At 34.4% G+C, this 20,506-nt stretch overlaps 2 protein-coding genes across 2 annotated transcripts in view; one reads left to right on the top strand and one right to left on the bottom strand.

Annotated features, from left to right (window-relative positions):
- LOC148939641 (uncharacterized) overlaps positions 1 to 20,506 on the bottom strand; it is a 363,231-nt gene that overhangs the window by 184,855 nt on the left and 157,870 nt on the right. The gene's annotated exons all lie outside the window — the stretch shown is intronic.
- LOC148939644 (oxidation resistance protein 1-like) overlaps positions 7,358 to 20,506 on the top strand; it is a 29,464-nt gene continuing 16,315 nt past the window's right edge. The window contains exon 1 of the mRNA XM_089106660.1: positions 7,358 to 7,557. Coding sequence (XP_088962786.1) covers positions 7,397 to 7,557 — 161 coding nt within the window. The 5' untranslated portion in view covers positions 7,358 to 7,396. The remainder of the gene's footprint in view (positions 7,558 to 20,506) is intronic.

Genomic DNA, 20,506 nt, shown 5'->3' with positions numbered 1-20,506 from the left:
TTGCACAAAAAAATAATCTGCATGTAGTATTCACAAATAATTTTAGAATCATAAATTTTCTAAATTCTGGTAAAGATAAAACCCCAGTTACTCGCCAAAGAGGGGTCTATCAAATACCATGCGATTGTGGCAAATATTATATAGGTAGAACAGACCAGAATTTAGAAAAGCGCATACAACAACATAAAGATGATATTGTCAAAGCCTTAAATTCTAATATTTCCACTGTTTCATCTGATTCTGCATTAGGCAGCCATATTTTTGAAAATCCTAACCACAATATACTTTTTGATGAATCCGCCCTTATTAGCAATAACCTAGGCATAAAGCAGGTAGTCCGATAATCAATTTAAATCAGACTTAAGATTAATAATAATATTTGCATAAATAGCGACTTGGGGGAATATAAAATAAATGCTCTATACACAAATTTAATAAAAAATGATCTTACAAAATATTTCAAAAAACCAATAGACATTAACACAGAACCAGTTACAAAAAGACCTTTGAGGTTAGCTGCCAAACAGGCTGGATGAGCAATAAGAACATGTTTTTAATTTATTTTCTTTCATTTCATTGAATCGTCTTGCTTTACCTTACTTTTTATCAGTCCTGGTTGAAATTCGCTGAAGTAATGATGCTAGGATTGTTTTGAATAAATTTCCACTTTTTTGGTTTTATTGGTCAGATATTGTTGTGAGTCTTTTTTCTTATATATATATTTTTGTCTTGCTGAGGACGGCCCTTGGACATAGTGCCGAAATTTTCATTCAAATTATTTCCACTGTCCTACAAAAAGATTTCCCTGTTGTTCTTCGTACTTTTGTTGTTTGTGATGGAAAGGCAGTGTGGTCTTCGTCGCTATAATACAAGTTTAATCGTCATATATTAAGGGGACAAAGTTATTAGAGAAGAATAGTGTGGTTTTAGACAGTGTGTAGGAAGATAGGTCTGCAAACCAAGATTAGAATATTGGAAGCTACAGTAGTGACAGTGGTCAAATATTGTTCTGAAGCAGGGGCGGTCCGAAAAGTGGATGAAGATTTGCTAGATGTTTTCCAAAGAAATTGCCTACGGATTGTTCTGGATGCCCGGCTGACTTACCGTATTTCAAACAGTAGGCTGTACAAAAAGTGTGGTTCAGTCCCGTTTTTTAGGGCTATAATGAGAGAAAGGTTGAGATAGCTAGGGCCCGTTCTGCGGATTAAGGATGGCAGATTGCCAAAGATTGTCCTTTTTGATCAACCGTCTAGGTCTAAATGGACAGCAGGTTGTCCGCTGTTGGGGAGAAAGGATATCGAAAAGAAAGATTTAACGGAAATGGGAGCTTCCTGGGAGGGTGTAAAGAGGGAAGCTTTGAACAGATTGGATGGAAGGTTGTACGTAGCTTTGTTGGCCTCAGGTGGCCTGGTGCTGCGGTGAGTTGTTAGTAGTAGTAGTATTAAAGAACATACTTTTAAGAATCAGGAACTAAGGGACTGCTGTTTGGAGTTACTCGTCGATCACCCGGCATTAAAAATGAGAGTATAGTCTATTCTTATGATTCTTGCGTCCAGAAACTCGTATCTGGAAATTCTGGAAATTCATTTCTGGAAGTTCTTTCTTTTGTCAGGGAATGTTCGACAGTAATGCGACATCCAAGCATGCCAATTAAGCCGCTTATTTAGCCCCTTTGCAGCCTTTGAGAAGAAAAACCACAATACAAATTTAACTTTCAAATATCAAAATTAGGAATTGAGAAATAATCGAATGTGGTTTAAATACGAGTTGTTGAAACAGGGAGAAGTTTAAAGTTATTCTGTATTTTGTCATGCGACAGCATAAGCTATGCTTATGATTCTGTGGCTGAAAATTCCATACGAACTCCTTCGGTTATTTGACGATAATCCGGCTTCTGGCCACGTCAATTAAACCACTTTTTGAGCTCGTTCGTACACTGTGAAAAGACGAATAGGTCTATTTAATAAAAAATTTAATCGTCATATACTAAGGAACTGACATTTAAGAATTGGAATATGAGTGATTGAACATAAAAAAGATAAGTAGTCAAAATATAGAGCTACTTTCAAACGAAACAAAAAAGTTATGGGGAAGAAAAAACGAGGATATTTCCAGCCAGTGAAAGTTTTTTATTCAATGGCTGGAAATTTTTTCGTTTTTTCGGCTTCCTCATTTTTTTTTCCTTTCCATGTATAGCCATGTGGTCTTAGAAATTATTTGCTACTTTCAAAGCCGTGAGTCTGGGGAAGAATACTTAATAAAAATTTAAATTAAAAATTTAAATCTCATTAAGAAACTCAGTTAACAATTGAGAAATAAGTGACTTTACATGAAATAACATAAGAAGTTAAAACAGAAGTTAGTTTGAATCATCCTGTGAGCTGTCAAAAACGACATTATAAGCTATTCTTATGATTGTTGTGCTGGATATTCCACGGTATTGTTTTCGAGAGAGGGTGCTTGATAGAAATATGGCTTCTAAGCACGCTACTTCTTAGGCGCAATTCGTTCATCGTGAAAACAAAAACTTAAGTACAGATTTTGTTATCATGCATTAAGGAACGTGCGGTTAACAATGATTAATTTATGTTGTGTTTTTGTATGTTTGATTGTATACTATATTTTTTATGTCCACCTTTGAATGTCCATACTATGAATCTATTATTAAACAAAAACAAAGAGAAGGTAAAGTCTCAAAATGTAGAAAACAAACCGGACTACAGCCAGTAGAAGGAAAAGACAACACTAAAACGACGCGGATATTTCGCCTGTTTAAAACAAGGCGTCTTTAACGCTAAGAGCCTAGACAAAATCTAACATAACCTAAAATTAAATAAAATCTAAAAACAAGAAATAATATATATATATATATATATATATATATATATATATATATATATATATATATATATATATATATATATATATATATATATATATATATATATATATATATATATATATATATATATATATATATATATATATATATATATATATATATATATATATATATATATATATGTAATTGTTGCTATTGTGATGGAGCAGCACAGAAGAGAAGCTAAATAGAGTTGCTGCAATGAGAACACTGAAGCGACTGGATAAAATAAAACAAAATGAATATAAAATTAATTATTTTTATCAATTAAATTCGCAAATTAATTGCGAAATGATTCTCTTGCTTGTTTCTACTGCTGCAAATCTTCTAGGTCTTGTATTTCATCGAGTCTCCTTGCGACGCGTTGTTTTAACGACATTGTTGTATACGACGCCTTGTTCTATCCCAGTCATTTAATTTGATCTTTTCCTTCTACTGGCCGTAGTCCTGTTTTTTTCTTTATCTTGAGATTTCTCTTTTTTTGTCGTGACTGGCCCTTTCGGCTTTAGATTTTTTCTTATTGTAAAACAGTACGTTAACTAAAAGACCATAACACAGAGGAGGTTTAAATTGCACCGGAGGCTCAAAAAATGCACCGGAGGATCAAATTGTCAATTCAATCAACAAAATTACCTTGTTACGTTTTTTACGTTTTTGGCGTTTCAGTTTTCGCAACTAGGACCTACATGCGTTCCCGAGTATAATTATACACGTTATATTACATATAATTACGTTATATTTTGTATAATAATCACACGTTATAATTGAACTACGTGTGTGTAAAGTATATTACCCTTTACTTCCTTCTTAGATAGATAAAAATATTTTAGTATGTTGTTAACTAATAAATGTTTATTTGACAATTATAAATAATTTATTATTTAAGTAATTTTTAACAAAAAGGGTAGCATACATAAACGAAATAAACATTTATTCAAAAACCACCACAAGCAAAGAACGAGAAGAAAAAGGAACTGAGTAAAAAGTAACTGTTTCTTGATAGAACGATAAGCATTAAAATTAAAGTTACTTTTTAGCTGCCCGTGAATTAAAAAAAGCGACAGTGTAAACTGTTGTATCTAATCGGAATCCACGTAAATTCCCAAGAGGGGAATATAACCACATTATTAAAAATGGATCATTGCCTCTATCTAAATTCATACCAGTTTCATATCATATATAAGATGAGTTCATTTTTCTCCGCTTACAAATATATGAAAGGAAGCCAAGTAAATAAATGAAAAAAGAAAGAAATACACAAGGCACATAATTACTCAAAACAACACTCGTATATAATGCGAAATGGCAAAAATTGAAACAAATGGTATAGGCTTCTCATAAAAACATCACATTCTTGATAGCTAAGAACAGCTAAAGGATCGGAAGCTGAATATTTTTGCAAAACTTTACTATTCCATACGGTTTTGCAATTACACGCTTGTTTATAATTATACTTGAGCGCAGCAAGTTTAATGTAGCTGGCGCGGAAATCAGTTACAGCGTGGTCCAATGACAGGGTTCGAGTGCTCCGCTTATCTTGGCCATAAGCAAGGCTGAGATATTTCAGCGAAGTAGACTTTTCATCAGCGTTGCGAACGCGGTACAATTGTACCGTTGTTGGTACAAGACGGTACGTTTGGGAATTTCATGATATAAACCGAAATTTCTGGTATGTTTCGGCACATTTTGATTGCATTTGCCGCTTAAGTTCAACTTTTTCGAATATTTTTAGTCAGCCCTTAGGAATATAAGCAAAAGAGAAGGGGTGTTTCGTTGAACACAAACTCGCAAAATCTCCACGAATTTCAAAATAATCATCACACGAGCAAACAACGCTTGGAATCGGTATCTAAGAGAGGGTGAAGATATGAGCGGGAAACTATCGTTTATTTACAGTTTATTCTAGTATTTTGTCGGTTAAGTAGGAACTGACGTCGAATGCTGTAGTTGTGTCACCAAATTTTTGCGGTACAATTTGGTCAGAAAAGGGGTCCAATTCATGTCAAAACGTTGGCAACGCTGCTCTTCATATGTATCAGTGTTATCCTTCCAGACGATTAAAACGATTTTTTTTTCTTTTCATCATTGGTTTTTAGACATACTATGTCATTTGCTAAGAAGGAAAAAGTTGGGCGCATGTAGTCTGTTGTTTCAAGTTTATTTGGTAAATGATGGTACACATTGGGCTTCAAAATGGGAAAAATTAAATAAGTGACACCTAGAGATTTACCTAATTTTGCCACTGAGGGCTGACAGTAGTACATAGTTTATCTAACCTAAAACTGTGAAATATACATAATACGTTCTAACTCTTGCAGACAATGCTACCCAATAGGCCATTTGATACAGTTCTAATCTAGTTCTGAAATTGACGCCGAGTCCTTTTATGGCCAAGACTGGAGATACTTATATGCGATACGAATTTATTATGCCAAATAACGTGAATTAAATAAGTAAAATTATAATTTTAATATCAACCCTTCCTTTTCACTTACTTATTAAAATGAGACACAAAATATTGTCGAAAAGACAATCTTGTTTGTTCTGGTGCCTCGTACTACACCCTGTTCTTGCCGGTTCAGGGAGCAAATCTCTATGCCTGCTTGACTCCAAGCTGTTGTCTAAAGGCCATTGTAAGCTGGTGTCGTATGGCATCAAGTCCTTCTAGGCCTAGGATTTTAAAGCTATCATCATAATTCGTGAATTTCAGACCTAATATCGCACGGGTAGCTCGTTCCTGCATATTCTCAAGGCGATGTCACTGCTCTTTATTTAGCCCCAGTTGCCACACAAGACAAGCATACTCTAAGGTATTCCGAATATACAGTTTATAAAAATTTAACAGTGAAAAATGACTAAAACCGAATTGCTGAATTGTAATTAGATTACGCAACGCTATATTTCCCTTCTTAGTACAATCATTTACGTGATCCATCCATGACATTTTTGAGTTAAAAGTCACACCTAAAATTGTCAAATTATTTACAATTGGTACATTTATATCACTTTGACTAGGAACTTTTTTTTTTTTAACGAGACTCTCATAAGTGCTGACTTTTTCCTATTAATTGAAAGCCGTTTTTTTCACAGTCAGCCTCCAAACGGTGAATTATTCCATCCGTACTAATCATGGATCCTAGCTTATGAAATATCAGCAAAGACAAATCATCTGCAAACTTAGCTCTGCTTTCATGCCAAGTCGCAATTTTGTTACACAGTATTAAAAATAAAACAGGTCCCGTTTTGGTACCTTGGGGTATTCCACAGAAAACCTTAAGAAAATCCGATTGTACCCCACCAGCACTAACACATTTTTTAGTTAAAAGTCACACCCAAAATTGTCATATTATTTACAATTGGCACATTTATATCACTTTGACTAGGAACTTTTTTTTTTAAACGAGACACTCATAAGTGCTGACTTTTTCCTATTAATTGAAAGCCGTTTTTTTTCACAGTCAGCCTCCAAATGGTGAATGATTCCATCCGTACTAATCATGGATCCTAGCTTATGAAGTATCAGCAAAGACAAATCATCTGCAAACTTAGCTCTGCTTTCATGCCAAGTCGCAATTTTGTTACACAGTATTAAAAATAAAGCAGGTCCCGTTTTGGTACCTTGGGTTATTCCACAGAAAACCTTAAGAAAATCCGATTGTACCCCACCAGCACTAACACATTTTTTAGTTAAAAGTCACACCCAAAATTGTCATATTATTTACATTTGGCACAATTATATCACTTTGACTAGAAACATTGTTTTTTAACGAGACACTCATAAGTGCTGAGTTTTTCCTATTAATTGAAAGCCGTTTTTTTTCACAGTCAGCCTCCAAACGGCGAATTATGCCATCCGTACTAATCATGGATCCTAGCTTATGAAATATCAGCAAAGACAAATCATCTGCAAACTTAGCTCTGCTTTCATGCCAAGTCGCAATTTTGTTACACAGTATTAAAAATAAAGCAGGTCCCGTTTTGGTACCTTGGGTTATTCCACAGAAAACCTTAAGAAAATCCGATTGTATCCCACCAGCACTAACACATTTTTTAGTTAAAAGTCACACCCAAAATTGTCATATTATTTACAATTGGCACATTAATATCACTTTGACTAGGAACTTTTTTTTTTAAACGTAACTCTCATAAGTGCTGAGTTTTTCCTATTAATTGAAAGCCGTTTTTCTTCACAGTCAGCCTCCAAACGGCGAATTATGCCGTAATAGCCGTACTAAGGCTAATTATCCGTACTAAGTTAGTTTTAAGGTACATTATTTTGATGTATTATTATTGCTATGATTATTATGATGCATTTTGATGTTTTATTTTAGAATCAAATTAGCATTTGTTGTGTGGCGTCAGTGGACGTCTTCTCGACACTCTAACGTCATTGAATCCTAAGACGGCATTATGCAAGCACTCGTTATGAGTACATTATTATTTTTAATTTTATAATTATATTTGTTTTTGCAGGGTGTTATCAATGGAGTTCTTCTTATTACCCCAAACGTTATTATGTTTGATCCGGACGTATCTGACCCCTTGGTTGTTGAAAATGGCGGCCCTGATAGTTTCGGGGTAGTTTTGCCAATGGAATTCATTTTGTGTGCCACCATTTATAAAGACTTCGGGACAAGCCAATCAGAAAGTTCGGCAGATGAAAGTACCGGTGACAGGTAGGACTTAGTACTTCTCCTTTATATATACTAGCTAAACTTGACTGTGTTGAATTATGCTGCCTCCCTCTGCTCGACAGGGCCTTCGACCCTCGAAAATGGGCCAATCCTAACTCCAGTTTCCGACGTCGCTCCTGGTCGACTTTCTCCTCCATTAAAACCTATGTAAATATTTTTAGTTTCAAAATATTTTACTGATTTCAAAATTATGTCAGTTTGAACAATTTAGCTGCATAATTAATGGACAAAATAACAGAACAAACAAAACACGGATGGTTGTTTTTGTACATGTACGTAAATACGTAGATAACACGTATTTATGTAAATACGTTACGTAAATAGATAGTTTACATAGCTTTTGCTCTTTTTCTGCCGACTCTTAAATCGAAAAAAGTACTCTCCATTCGTCTTACCTTTTTCTAAGTTCAGGTCTGTTTGTTGGAGGGGGGGGGCAATTGAGTATGGTAGGGGCAAAATCTGCTGAACCGGTTTTTGAGCTTCAAGTCCAGGCCGGGAAAGAGGCGCCTGCTTAAGTTGTTATATATCTATATACTCTTTATGTTTTCGTATATAATATAGCAATTTTTGAATATAATATTGTCTGCAAAAAAATTCAAAATTATGACATTTCTGAGAATTTTGAGAATTAAAGAAATTCTGTTCGACCGTACCTCCAACATAGAAGTACAAGTACAATCACAAGTACAATTAAATGATTAATTAGTGCCTAATAAATAATTAAGTAATTCGGTAAGTAAATTAAGGTCCAGCAATTACGTGATATACTGTAATTTTAATAAATATCATTCTTCGTTGTAAAAAAGCCGAAGCTCTAGGACCTAGGACCCAATGTCTAGGACCCAAAAGTTAGTCCCGGGTTTGGATAGAATAATAATTTCTATACACCTCAGTTCTGCCTGTGTCTGCCAAAATCTCTCCCGATCTCTATTACAAATTGAAATGTTCCCGAAAAGAATACTTCTCAATCAATCAACCAGTTAATTTATTCAATCAATAAATTCACAGCAAAAATCCTTCAACATAGTCTCTTTCGTAAGGCTCTATGGCCAGGAAAAAAAACAGGGGAAACAAATACATAACACAAAACATTTTCAATTAAGACATTCACACCTTTAAGAGACTCAAAACATATTAATATTAATATTAATATTAATATCTATTTGGAGTTACTTCTGCAAGTCAAATAATTTATTCATTTTTTGAGAAAAGCAATGTAAATTAGTCAGTACGGGTGAACTAGCAATATTAATAATATGGATTTCATTAGTCAGCTACTAACAGAGAAACTAAACAAAATTCAATTATCAATGGGCAATATCAGTGGTAATTCACATATGAGTTATTACCATCGAACGCAATCCAGGTTATCATTCAGTGTAGATCATACTCGCCAAAATACCTTAATTCTACAACATTCATAATTTAATGAAATTTTAAATGATCAACCTGGACGCTTAAACATTTACTGATCATAGAGTTTCCAAATAAAATCTACCGATCCATGTAGAAGATAATTTCTTAAACCACATTGGCCTGCCATAACATAAGAAAAAAAAAACGATCAAAAATAGGGTTTTTAAAGGCCAAACGAAAATACTGGAGAAACACAAAAAGCGAATATTTCGAGGGAACAACCGCCTCTCTTCTTCAGCGCGAACAAAATAGTATAAACAAGGAAAATGTCGAAGAAAAAAACAAAAAACAAATGTGGAAAGTCAACAAAGCCAATGAAAAAACCAGCTAAAAAATTAAAAGATAAATAAAATTAAATAAAAGACAAAATTATAAGAATTGAAATCAAATACCTAACAACTATAAAGTTAATCATTCGCCAATATCCGCGTTTTGCACAAAATCCACAAATTCCTAACTGCCATCGGTGGATACTAACGAACAACTCCATTATAACCGATCCATGTGTTATAATATGAGTTATTAACATACGACATATGAGTTAAAATACGAGGCAATTAACATACGAGTTATTCCCTTCTAATGCAACCCAGAGAATTATTCATTTCACCTCAAGTTGACCACCTCATATTCCTAAAACCTTATACAGTTATTAAAGTCTTCTACTTGGAGGTTAACATTTGCAAGCCTTTCCCTTGTGCACTGTTCTTGAACTTCGCAATGTGATCTGTCGAAAGAGTTCCAATATGCCCATTACAATTATTGTTTGAAAAACTATTACCATGTAAGCTACAGGGCCACAGCTTCTTGTTGCCGCCTTGGAGTCTTCAAGTCACCCAGAGGCTTCAAATTGACTACCATTAGTGATGAGTGGATTGCAAATTGTCACTTTGATGATAATAATTTCTTAGACCACATCGGCCTGCCATAATATAAAGAAAAAGACCAATTTTTTTTTTAAGGCCAAACGAAAATATTGAAAACAGAGTGAATATTTCGGGAGGACAACCGCCTCTCTTCCTCAGCGCAAACCACAAAAAAAAATCTCCGACCCTTTGCGTTGTTTTGGTTTTCTTTGTCTTTTTTTGGTCTTTTCCTTTTCTTTTCTTTTTTTTTGTCCGCGCTGAAGAAGAGGCAGTTGTCTGTCCGAAATATTTAATTTTTGAACATTTTCGTTTGGCCTTTAAAAAAAAAAAAAAAAAAAAAAAAGGTCGTTTTTTATTTGTTTTAAGTTATCAATTAAAAAACCAATCTAGAAAAGATACATTATAAATCACATTGACCTCCTACCCCAAAAAAGTTCATAAAAGTTGAGCTTACCAGGTCTATCATTGATATTTTTGCGGGAGAGGCTTTAGCCGTCTCTGTTATTGAAATATACAGATTTTCTTGTACCTAGTCTGCAAACACTGCTACTACTACTAACAACTCACCGCAGCACCAACCTGTCTGAGGCCCCCACAGCTACACATGCTCCGCCTCCATCCCTATCTATTCATAGCCTCCCTCTTTATACTCTCCCAGGAATTTTCCATTTTCCTTAAATCTTTCTTTGAGATATCCTCTCAGCCCAACCGTGGACGACCTACTCTCCTTTTGTCTGCACCGTTGTCTGCAAACAGGGTAGAAAATTTCACATTTAGGTTAGGGCTATAACACGTACTGTCATGTGAGCACAAATACTTTTTCTTAGCAAGAAAAGAATTCTAAAATTATTTACAAAAATATTATTTCTTGCCTCTTTTTAATATTCAAGCTACCTGTAGATTCCAGGCTGGTAAGTTTTTGTGTTTTTGTTGCTAGTTTGGAAGTCTTGTTGTCTGTAAACAGGTGTCTGTGTCTGTATCTCTCCTTATTGAATACGTGAACGTTAATACGTGCAACGTAAGCTGCCCATCTACCCGCTTCGTGTATGCCCCAGGGTCTTTTAGCTGGATAGAGATCTCAATCCGAGTAGGACTAGTAGAGGTTTAACGGTGAAAATTAATTCAGCATTGAAAATAGTAAAAAGACAAAAACACCTATATACATATGATTTATAATATAAATTTTGATTGAAAAACAAATTGGCACCTTCGAATGTAATCTAGTTAAGTTGTATAGTAAATATTTCGTTTTTTAAGTATTTCTAATTTTTTTTGCATCTACCAAATCTTTGCCTAGGACTGTATGAGAAAATGGTTGAATTAGATCTTTTTTTGTCATTTTATAGAATTTTATCCTTAAGCTCTAGAATGAGAAATCGATGGAAAGATTTCCGTTACCTGCTAAGCTTTATAAAGCCTTGAAAGCATTTTTGAGAGAGTGACAGCGTCATTACTTTCCCAAAGCACGTGTTTGGCTTAGAATATTTGACGAGTAAAACTGATGAGATATCATGTGGTGTCTTTTCATTATGATGTGAAGGGCAAAATCCTCTAAAGACAACTTTGTAGTGGGCACGCTTAGTGCATGGAAAACGGAAAATCTGAATCGGAAAACGATTCGAAAACCGATTTTATAATTTTTTTTTCCTTTTGACTGGTAATATGAATAATGTGTAAAAACAGCTCAAATTTTCTTCTCTATTAATATGTCAATATGTACACCTACTGAAGGGGATTATTCAGACCAGCGTTTATCTGATTGAGATCAGAGGCAACGCTATAGCGTTGCCTATAGTAAAGGCCCTACGACTCCAATGTTTTATTATGCATTTATTATTATTTTTTTCCTAGAGGCACTTCATATGGATGGGGTCGTCGTATAAACTTTAGAGGGGGCTCATTTGATTGGAAAGCGAGAGTTCTAGTGCCCTTTTTAAGGGTCAAAAGTGATTGGAAGGCAACCAACACCCCTTCCACGCCCACCATTTCCCCAAACACATTGAATCAAAATTTCGAGATTGCTAATTTGTTCTACGTAGTTGAATTCCAGATAGAAATTATGTTTTCGAGGAGGACACTCCCCCCACAGCCCTCAGGTCACAGGTTGTAAGTTTTGCCCTGGGTGTATATAAGGTTTTATAGAAAACTTTGTCGTAGAAACTTCAAAAAGGACCCACTCGATTGGAAATTCAAAGGGCTAATGCCCTTTTTAATAGTCGAAAGTGATTGGAGGGCAACTAACCCCCCTCTTACGCCCCACTTTTCCCCAAACACATCCAATCAAAATTTTGAGATAGCCATTTTGTTCAAAGTAGTTGAAAATTCGAGGAATTTGGTCTTTTAGGATGACAACCCCCCCCCACATCCGTCAGGGCAAGGGTTGTAAGCTATGCCCTGGGGGTTTTATAGAAAGTGTTGTCGTTGAAACTTGAAAAAGGGCTCATTCGATTGGAAATTTAAATGGCTAGTGTAATTTTTAATAGTCGATAGTTATTGGAAGGCAACTAACATACCTTCCACGCCCACCATTTCCCCAAATAAATCCAATCAAAATTTTGAGATAGCCATTTTGTTCAACGTAGTTGAAAGTTCTGGAAATTATATCTTTGAGCAGGAAACTCCCCCCGAAGTCTTCAGGGCAAAGGTTATAAGTTATGCACTGGGGGCATATATGGTTCTTATTGAAGGAATGCTCGTATAAACTTCAGAGAGGGCTCATTTGATTGGAAATTGAAAGTTATAGTTCACTTTTTAAGAGTCAAAAGATATCGGTGGGTAATCAGGCCCCCCCCCCACGCCCTTTTTTTCCCAAATGCATCCGAAAATTTTTTGAGATAGCTGTTTTTTTTTAAATAGTTCAAAGATCATATAACAAAAACTCCGGTGTCGACACAACTCCCCATGGCTTGGAGGAAGGCGTTGTAAGTTACGCCCTTGGGGCATATATGATTCTTTTGGCAGGGATGCTCGTATAAACTTCAAAGAGGTCTTATTTGATTGGATATTGAAGGTTCTAGTTCACTTTTTAAGAGTAAAAAAGATTGGAGGGCACCTACCCCCCCCCTCCACGTCCTTTTTTCCTCAAACCTATCTGATAAGAACTTTGAGATAGCCATTAAAAAAAAATAGTTCAAAGAACATATAATGAAAACTCTCGGGCGGACACAGCCCCCCCCCCCCCAGGGCCCGAGGGCAGGCGTTGTAAGTTGTGCCCTAAAGGCATGTATGGTTCTTATGAAAGGAATGCTCGTATAAATTTCATAGAGGGTTCATTTGATTGGAAATTGAAAGTTCTAGTTCACTTTTTAAGAGTCAAGAGATTTAAGGGCATCTAGCCCTCCCCCCCCCATGCCCTTTTCCCCCAAACCCATCCGCTACAAATTTTGAGATAGTTATTTTTATAAAAATTTTTCAAACATTAGATAACAAAAACTCCCGTATTGGAACAACCTCACAGGGCCCTGGGGGGCAGGCATTGTAAGCTATGTCTTGGTGCCGTATATGGTTCTTATGAAAGGGATCCTCGTATATACTTCAGAGAGGGTTCTTTTGAATGTAAATTAAAAATTCTAGTTAATTTTCTCGGGTTAAAAAGATTGGAGGGCAACTAGCCCCTCCTGCCATCCACACCTTTGGGTTTATCGAATGGATAAACCCATCCGATAAAAATTTGAGGTGACCATTTTGTTAAAAATAGTTCAAACATCAGATATTAAAACTCCGGGGTCGACACAACCCTTCAGGGCCCAGGGACAGCGTTGTAAGTTATACTCTAGGGGTATATATGGTTAGAACGGATGCTCGTATAAACTTTGGAGAGGGATCATTTGATTGAAAATGAAAGTTATAATTCAATTTTAAAGAGTCGAAAGAGACCGAAGGGCAATTAGCCCCCCCTCCCCCACGCCCTTCTTCCCCAGCGCCATCCGATATAAATTTTGACATAGCCATTTTGTTAAAAATAGTTCAAACATCAGATAATAAAAACTCCGAGGTTTACATAAACCCATTTTTTCACTTTGATATTGTTACTTAGATACCAATTTTGATACTCTGATGAACATTTAATTTTTTTAAAGTTTGATTTTGAAATAAGGAATTTTTAAAAACTTGAAACTTTTTGCAATCAAAAACAAAGAAAAATTGATTTAAAAAAAACTTTCCAAAAATAAGTTTTTCAAAGAAAAGTAAAGGCCATTTTAAACTTAAGATCAGCAGATAAAAATACGTGTTAAAATTCAAACTCAAAACGACCAGAAACTAAATAAACAATCTTAGCAAAAAACATACAACAAGTAATAATATAAATGAATAAATAAATCTTAAAGCGAGTAATGCTTAGATTGAATATGAAAATCCAAGCTTAAAACGAAGAATAATATTTGGCTATTGAAGTATAAACGAAACTTAAAACGAGCAGAAATTAAATAAACAATTAATATAAACAAAAATACAATAGATATTAATGTAAATGAATAAATAAATCTTAAAACGAGAGAAACTTAAATTGAATATGCAAATCAAGCTTGAAACGAACAAAAGTCAATACAAACAAGAGTTTGAGTATTTCCCTCCATCTCTAATTGTAAAAGTCTAAAACCCACTGCGTCATTGGCGCTTTACTGAAAACCAATTTGATTACAAATATTTTCTTTTGTACTTAATATTGAAAATAAACATTAAAGTTATAGTAAAATTTTGAAGTGATGAGCTTCCAGCAATTAATATTATTATACATCAAATATTCAGTTTAATTTATTTAGTTCTTTCTAAAGTTGTTCAAGACGAATATAGTTTCACTACAAACAAGAGTTTGGATACTGACCCCTTCCTTAACTGTAAATGAAAACCAAAAGCCTACAGCGTCAATGGGGTTTAACTGAAAACGAATTATATTACAAATATTTTCTTTTCCATTTCTTACTGCATTGAAAATAAAAATAAAATTACTGCGAAATAAAATCTTGAACTGATGGACCTTTCAACAATTAATATAATTATGCATCAAATATTCAATTTGATGTTGTTTATACTTTCCAAGACTGTTCAAGACGCATATAGTTTTCAGTAATGGAAAAGAAAATATTTGTAATATAATTCGCTTTCAGTTAAACCCCATTGACGCTGTAGGCTTTTGGTTTTCATTTACAGTTAAGGAAGGGGTCAGTATCCAAACTCTTGTTTGTAGTGAAACTATATTCGTCTTGAACAACTTTAGAAAGAACTAAATAAATTAAACTGAATATTTGATGTATAATAATATTAATTGCTGGAAGCTCATCACTTCAAAATTTTACTATAACTTTAATGTTTATTTTCAATATTAAGTACAAAAGAAAATATTTGTACTCAAATTGGTTTTCAGTAAAGCGCCAATGACGCAGTGAGTTTTAGACTTTTACAGTGAAAGAAGGAGGCGATACCCAAACTCTTGTTTGTAGTGACTTTTGTTCGTTTCAAGCTTGATTTGCATATTCAATTTAAGTTTCTCTCGTTTTAAGATTTATTTATTCATTTACATCAATATCTATTGTATGTTTGTTGATATTGATATTGTATGGTTATTGATATTGTATATTGTATGATTGTTTATTTAGTTTCTGGTCGTTTTGAGTTTGAATTTTAACAGGTATTTGTATCTGCTGAGCTTAAGTTTAAGATGGCCTTTACTTTTCTTTGAAAAACTTGTTTTTCGGAAAGTTTTTTTTTAAGTAATAAATAGAAGAGGACATGTGCATTGATGATTTTTTTCAAAATATACCGCAATAATGAGGAATTGCTTGACAAAATTTTAAGAAAATTATGCTTACCTTAGACCTTAGTTCCTCGAGTGCGTGCTGAGGTATACACGGCGTCAGTGAGTAGCCTCAAATCTTCCCTCAAGTGGGCCGCTGCGTAGATGTCCTCCCACTCTGGGATGAGACTCGTCTGGAGGGCAAGAAAATTATCACCAACGGTATATTCAGTGGTGCAAATTAGGGGGAGTGGCATTTGCCCCATCCACAATTACTCCCCCTAGATTTTGAAAAATATCTTTATTATGGGGGGAGGGGGTTTATTGAAAATGACTTTTTTGTATTTTCATGGAAAAAATTGAAAAAGTAAAATACTTTGCCCCCCCCCCTCCTAAAGACTTTAAAACATATATTTTGCTCCCCCCCCCCCGAAATTTTCCTGAATTGACACATTTGGTTGGGGGCACTTGTAGAGAACGATGTGGGCTCTCTATGTATTCTTTTTTTCCCCCGGCCACTTCGTATAGAAACGGTGGTCGTATCTTGTAAAAAAAAAAAATTCTTTCCAGTGTAGTAAAAAAAAAACTTTCTGAGAAAAAAGGAACATCTGCTTTTAAGATTTGGGTGACTAGGTGATGGATTTAATGTTTTAAAGTTATTTTAGTGTCATATGATTCTAAAATACAATGATTGTCTTCTAACAGCTGTTATTTTAATTATTTCTTAACTTCAAGTCATTTGGACTGAGGCTCACGTGTATTCTGATATGCTTTTTAACTTTGAAACAGTGGGTTTAGGTTGTGCTGAGGTAATTTCAAGAATAAAATATTTTGACGTTCTTATTGAATTTACTTTAATTCGGTTCATTTCAGTTTATTATAAACTAAAAAAAAACACTTTCACTCACAATCGAATTATAGAAAAAAAAATCCTGTTATTCCTAATTTCCCACTTCTTTGAATAATCCTGTTGAGGAACTTCAGATTTGCTTTCGTCATTTTTCCTTGTTGGACTTTTTTCTTTTTAGAAATAATTCTAAAAAATTTCCTTGTTGTACTTTTCCTTTTTTAGAAATCATTCTAAAAAAAATTCCTTGTTGGACTTTTTCATTTTTAGAAATGATTCTAAAAAAAAAATTCTTGTTGGACTTTTTCCTAGAAATAATCGATAGAGACATTTTCATTGCCTACTAGGCTTTTTAAGATCCTGAAAGCCTCTTCGAGACGTGACAGTGTCGGTTCTTTCCAAAGTCCTTTCCATAGCATAGAATTTCTATTGATAATTGAATTTTCTAGGATTAAAGTTTGGTGTTAATGCAATCTGAGGTTGTAAATGAGGAAGGTGGATTTAAAAAACTGCAGATAATGGTTGATATTTGGATGTATTTTTAATTGCAACTTAAATTTTGAGTGTGAAAATCACATACTATAAAATGTATATTTTGTATATAATAATGGTATTTAGATCTATATATTGTATTACATTTAGATTTGATGATCAGTGCTTAGCTTTTTCAGTAAATTCCTTGGAGTACAGAAGCAGACTTGAAAGTTTTTGCTCTTTTTACTGGCTCAAAACTCACAAAGAAGGACCAATCAGATAGAATTTAACCCCTTTCTCTTTTTGCTGGCTCAAAATCAACATAGGAGAGCCAATCAGATTGAAAGAGGTGGAATCATTTGGCCTCCTTCTCGGTCATTTGTTTAAGGACTAATATGATTGGCTCAGAAAAATGCGCAACAGACGTGTACCAATAATATTAAAGTGCACTTCTCTCAAACCTGCTTTAAAGGAACCCGTTTTTTTTTTACTCGTTCTCCTCAACTCACCAACTTGTATTTTGTATTCGTCATTACCGCCCTTCAAAAATCGGAGACCAAAACAATGTCAACCCCTAAAATGCGTGTAGAACATAAAAGGGGCTAACATCGCAGTCGGTTCAACACTTAGGCTCCTTTAATTTTTTGGTGTCTGGGAACAAAATAATAAAAATAATTATTATTACTAACGATAATTGATATGTGGAATGCACCTACGACATCAACTTATCTTCAACCATGGGTTGAAAAAAAGTTTTCTCTACTTGTAGTTCCCGAAATGAAGACCTGAAAGGGACCTAAATACTTTCAATAGGCTTTTAAGACATGAAATTAGGACCCGTTTCAATTTTCCATATAGAGACCCGCAATATCTTTTTAAATTTTCCGTTAACTGACGAACGCGATAGCTAAGAAATAGACATAAATTTAGAATAAGAGTTTCATCCTGAATCAAAATATAACATTGATTTCTGTCGGAAATGAAATTTACCACCAATACCCACCCCTAATGTGTAAATGTATACCCTGAGTCCTATATATACACTGAATTCTCCGTAAGTTACTCTTTTCTTCAAACTGATTTAACAGTTTGTAAAAATAATGAAAAATTCATCGCATATATAAAATACAGAGTATATTTTTGCACATTAGGGATGGGGGGGGTGTACATTTCCAAGGAATGAATGCTATATTTGGATTCAGGATAAATTATGATGGTAGAAATATAATATGTCTATTTCTTAGGTATCTTATTAGTGATTTAATAGGAAAGTTTACGAATATCTTCAGTGAGGGTTTAAGACAGAGAATCAAAACTTTGCTTCTTCACTAATGGCTATTTTTTTAGTTGTTCTCATTTATTTTTTTTTGTTCACATTCTCATTCTTTTTTTCTGTCCTCTATGACAACATGCAACCTGGGGCCGTGAAAAAGAATTTGTGTTCTGACTATACGAAGTTAGTGTTTGTAATTCAATGCTGATTTAAACTTCGTACCCATGGGCGCCCATAAGCTGAATAACAGGGGAAGGGGGGGGACAAATCTCGTCTAATTGGCACTTTTAATGCTATATAATATAAATCTCAGAACAAAAATATAAAAATAAGGCAGCATCATTCAGCCAGGGGGGGGGGCCCGGCCCCCCCCCCCCCTTATGGGCGCCCATGTTTGTATCACAGGTTCCCATCCCCATTGTTCTTCCTGAATGTAAGGGCCATGAAATAGAGATCACCACGGGCGGTATAGACTGTCATATCTGATACCGCATCCTTTAGCTGCAAGCTACGCTTTGACAGGTGTTTAATTCAACAATTTTCAGCTTCTGCTTCTGTTTCTGGCTGCTTCATCTGCTAGATTGCATTCTATCCGACAAGAAAATGTCATTGTTTGGGCGAATATTTGAGTTTTCTTCTGCATTGTCAAAATGTTGGTGCCGATAATCCTTAAAATTAGAGGAAGTATCTACTCCCACCAACGGTTTGAAAATATTCATCTTGTTTTTTTTTGCTTACGACTCGTCAGAGTTTTTCCCAGTTAGTCAGTCATATTGCTTGAATTATCTCTTCTGCCTTGTAATTATGTTCTTGTACTAAGGGATAGGAATTGATCCCTTCTCGTCACTTTTCTTATATAGGCCTAAGGGTTATCCCTAGTGGATATATACTGATGGGGGTTCAGTTTTCCCTACGAAGATGGCACGGCCGTAATTGTCTTTGTAGCGAAAATCGTGTAACGTTTGTGCCTCCGCAAAGATCCATTCTTGGATCTTTGTTCAATCCGTTCTTGGATTGAACAAATATTCATTTGTTCAATCCGTTCTTGGATCTTTGTTCATTCTTGGATCTTTGGATCGTGCTTCAATACAGTATTGAACAAATATTCATTTGTTCAATCCGTTCTTGGATCTTTGTTCATTCTTGGATCTTTGGATCGTGGTTCAATACTGTTATGGTGATTCAATACCTGGTGGTTCATATACCTATAGAAAAACAATTAAGTGACTCAGAATTTTTGGTTATTTTTACTGGCTTAAGACTTAACATAACTTTACATAAGACTTGAGACTTTTCTTTACATAAAGGAACTAATCAAGTAGAATTAAACTTATTGTCCATTTTACTGCTTAAGGTCTCCCACTGGAGGGTTTCAAGTACCAAGGACACTAAAAATTAAATCTGATTCTCTAGTTGGTTAAGTGGAAACTTACACAAGCATATACGTCTTAAAAAAATTGGAAAACCCGAGAATATAATTCTTAATGGAAGCCTCCTTATGCAGTTATGTAGTTTTACGCTTGGTATGTGGTAAGTTTGAAAATAAGGGATGTGCGTGAAAAATCTGCTGATAACATGCGAAAAAAAAAAGTCATTATGGAGTTCTAGAAGTGTAACTTCTTTTATTGCTACTACAAAAGAAAAACCATGCCATAAATCTAACCCGTGTATTTAAATGGATATTATTAACATTATTCAAGATTGAAAACTTCTTTTCAAGATTCAATTATGGTAACAACGAAGATAGTTCATGCAACGACAAAATCTTAATAATTTTAAACTAACCAAAAGAAAAATGGTGGAAAACCTTGGGTTTTCAGGTATAAATAGACCGAAGATGGAGCCAGGGGTAAAAATGTTTTCATTTTCATGTCCATGGTACTTAAAATCCACGAGCTTAAACAAATCCTTCGTTATTTATTTCTCCCAAAAAGGGATAATCTGTCAGTTTAGTACACCTATTTTAATTGTTTTTTTTAAGTTTGTTGGGTTCAATAGGCTTTTCCAATTATAAGTCCGATAAAATAATATTTATTTTCAAAATATTATTACAAGCTTTATTATTACAAGTTCTAAAAGAGCCGAATTTTCGTTTTATGTCAAAACAAGAGAGCAAAACAGAAACAGCCAAGAAGGCAAGGCAAACGTTGAAAATTAGTCAAATAAGAAATCTATCGAACATAAAAATATTATACAAAAAATCAACATAAATTAGCAATTCAAAAATTTCGTGTCCAAAAACTAGTAATGAACTATGTACAATTGATGGTAAAAAAAAACGAAAGAGGGGAAGGGGAAACAGACAAGATAATATTTTATTG

This window comes from Artemia sp. Qi Xiang Cuo, chromosome 21, assembly GCF_049724085.1.
Source record: "Artemia sp. Qi Xiang Cuo chromosome 21, ASM4972408v1, whole genome shotgun sequence".
Lineage (NCBI taxonomy): Eukaryota > Metazoa > Arthropoda > Branchiopoda > Anostraca > Artemiidae > Artemia > Artemia sp. Qi Xiang Cuo.
The sequence above is the reverse complement of the archived record's forward strand: the minus strand, read 5'-3'. Positions and strand labels throughout refer to the sequence as shown.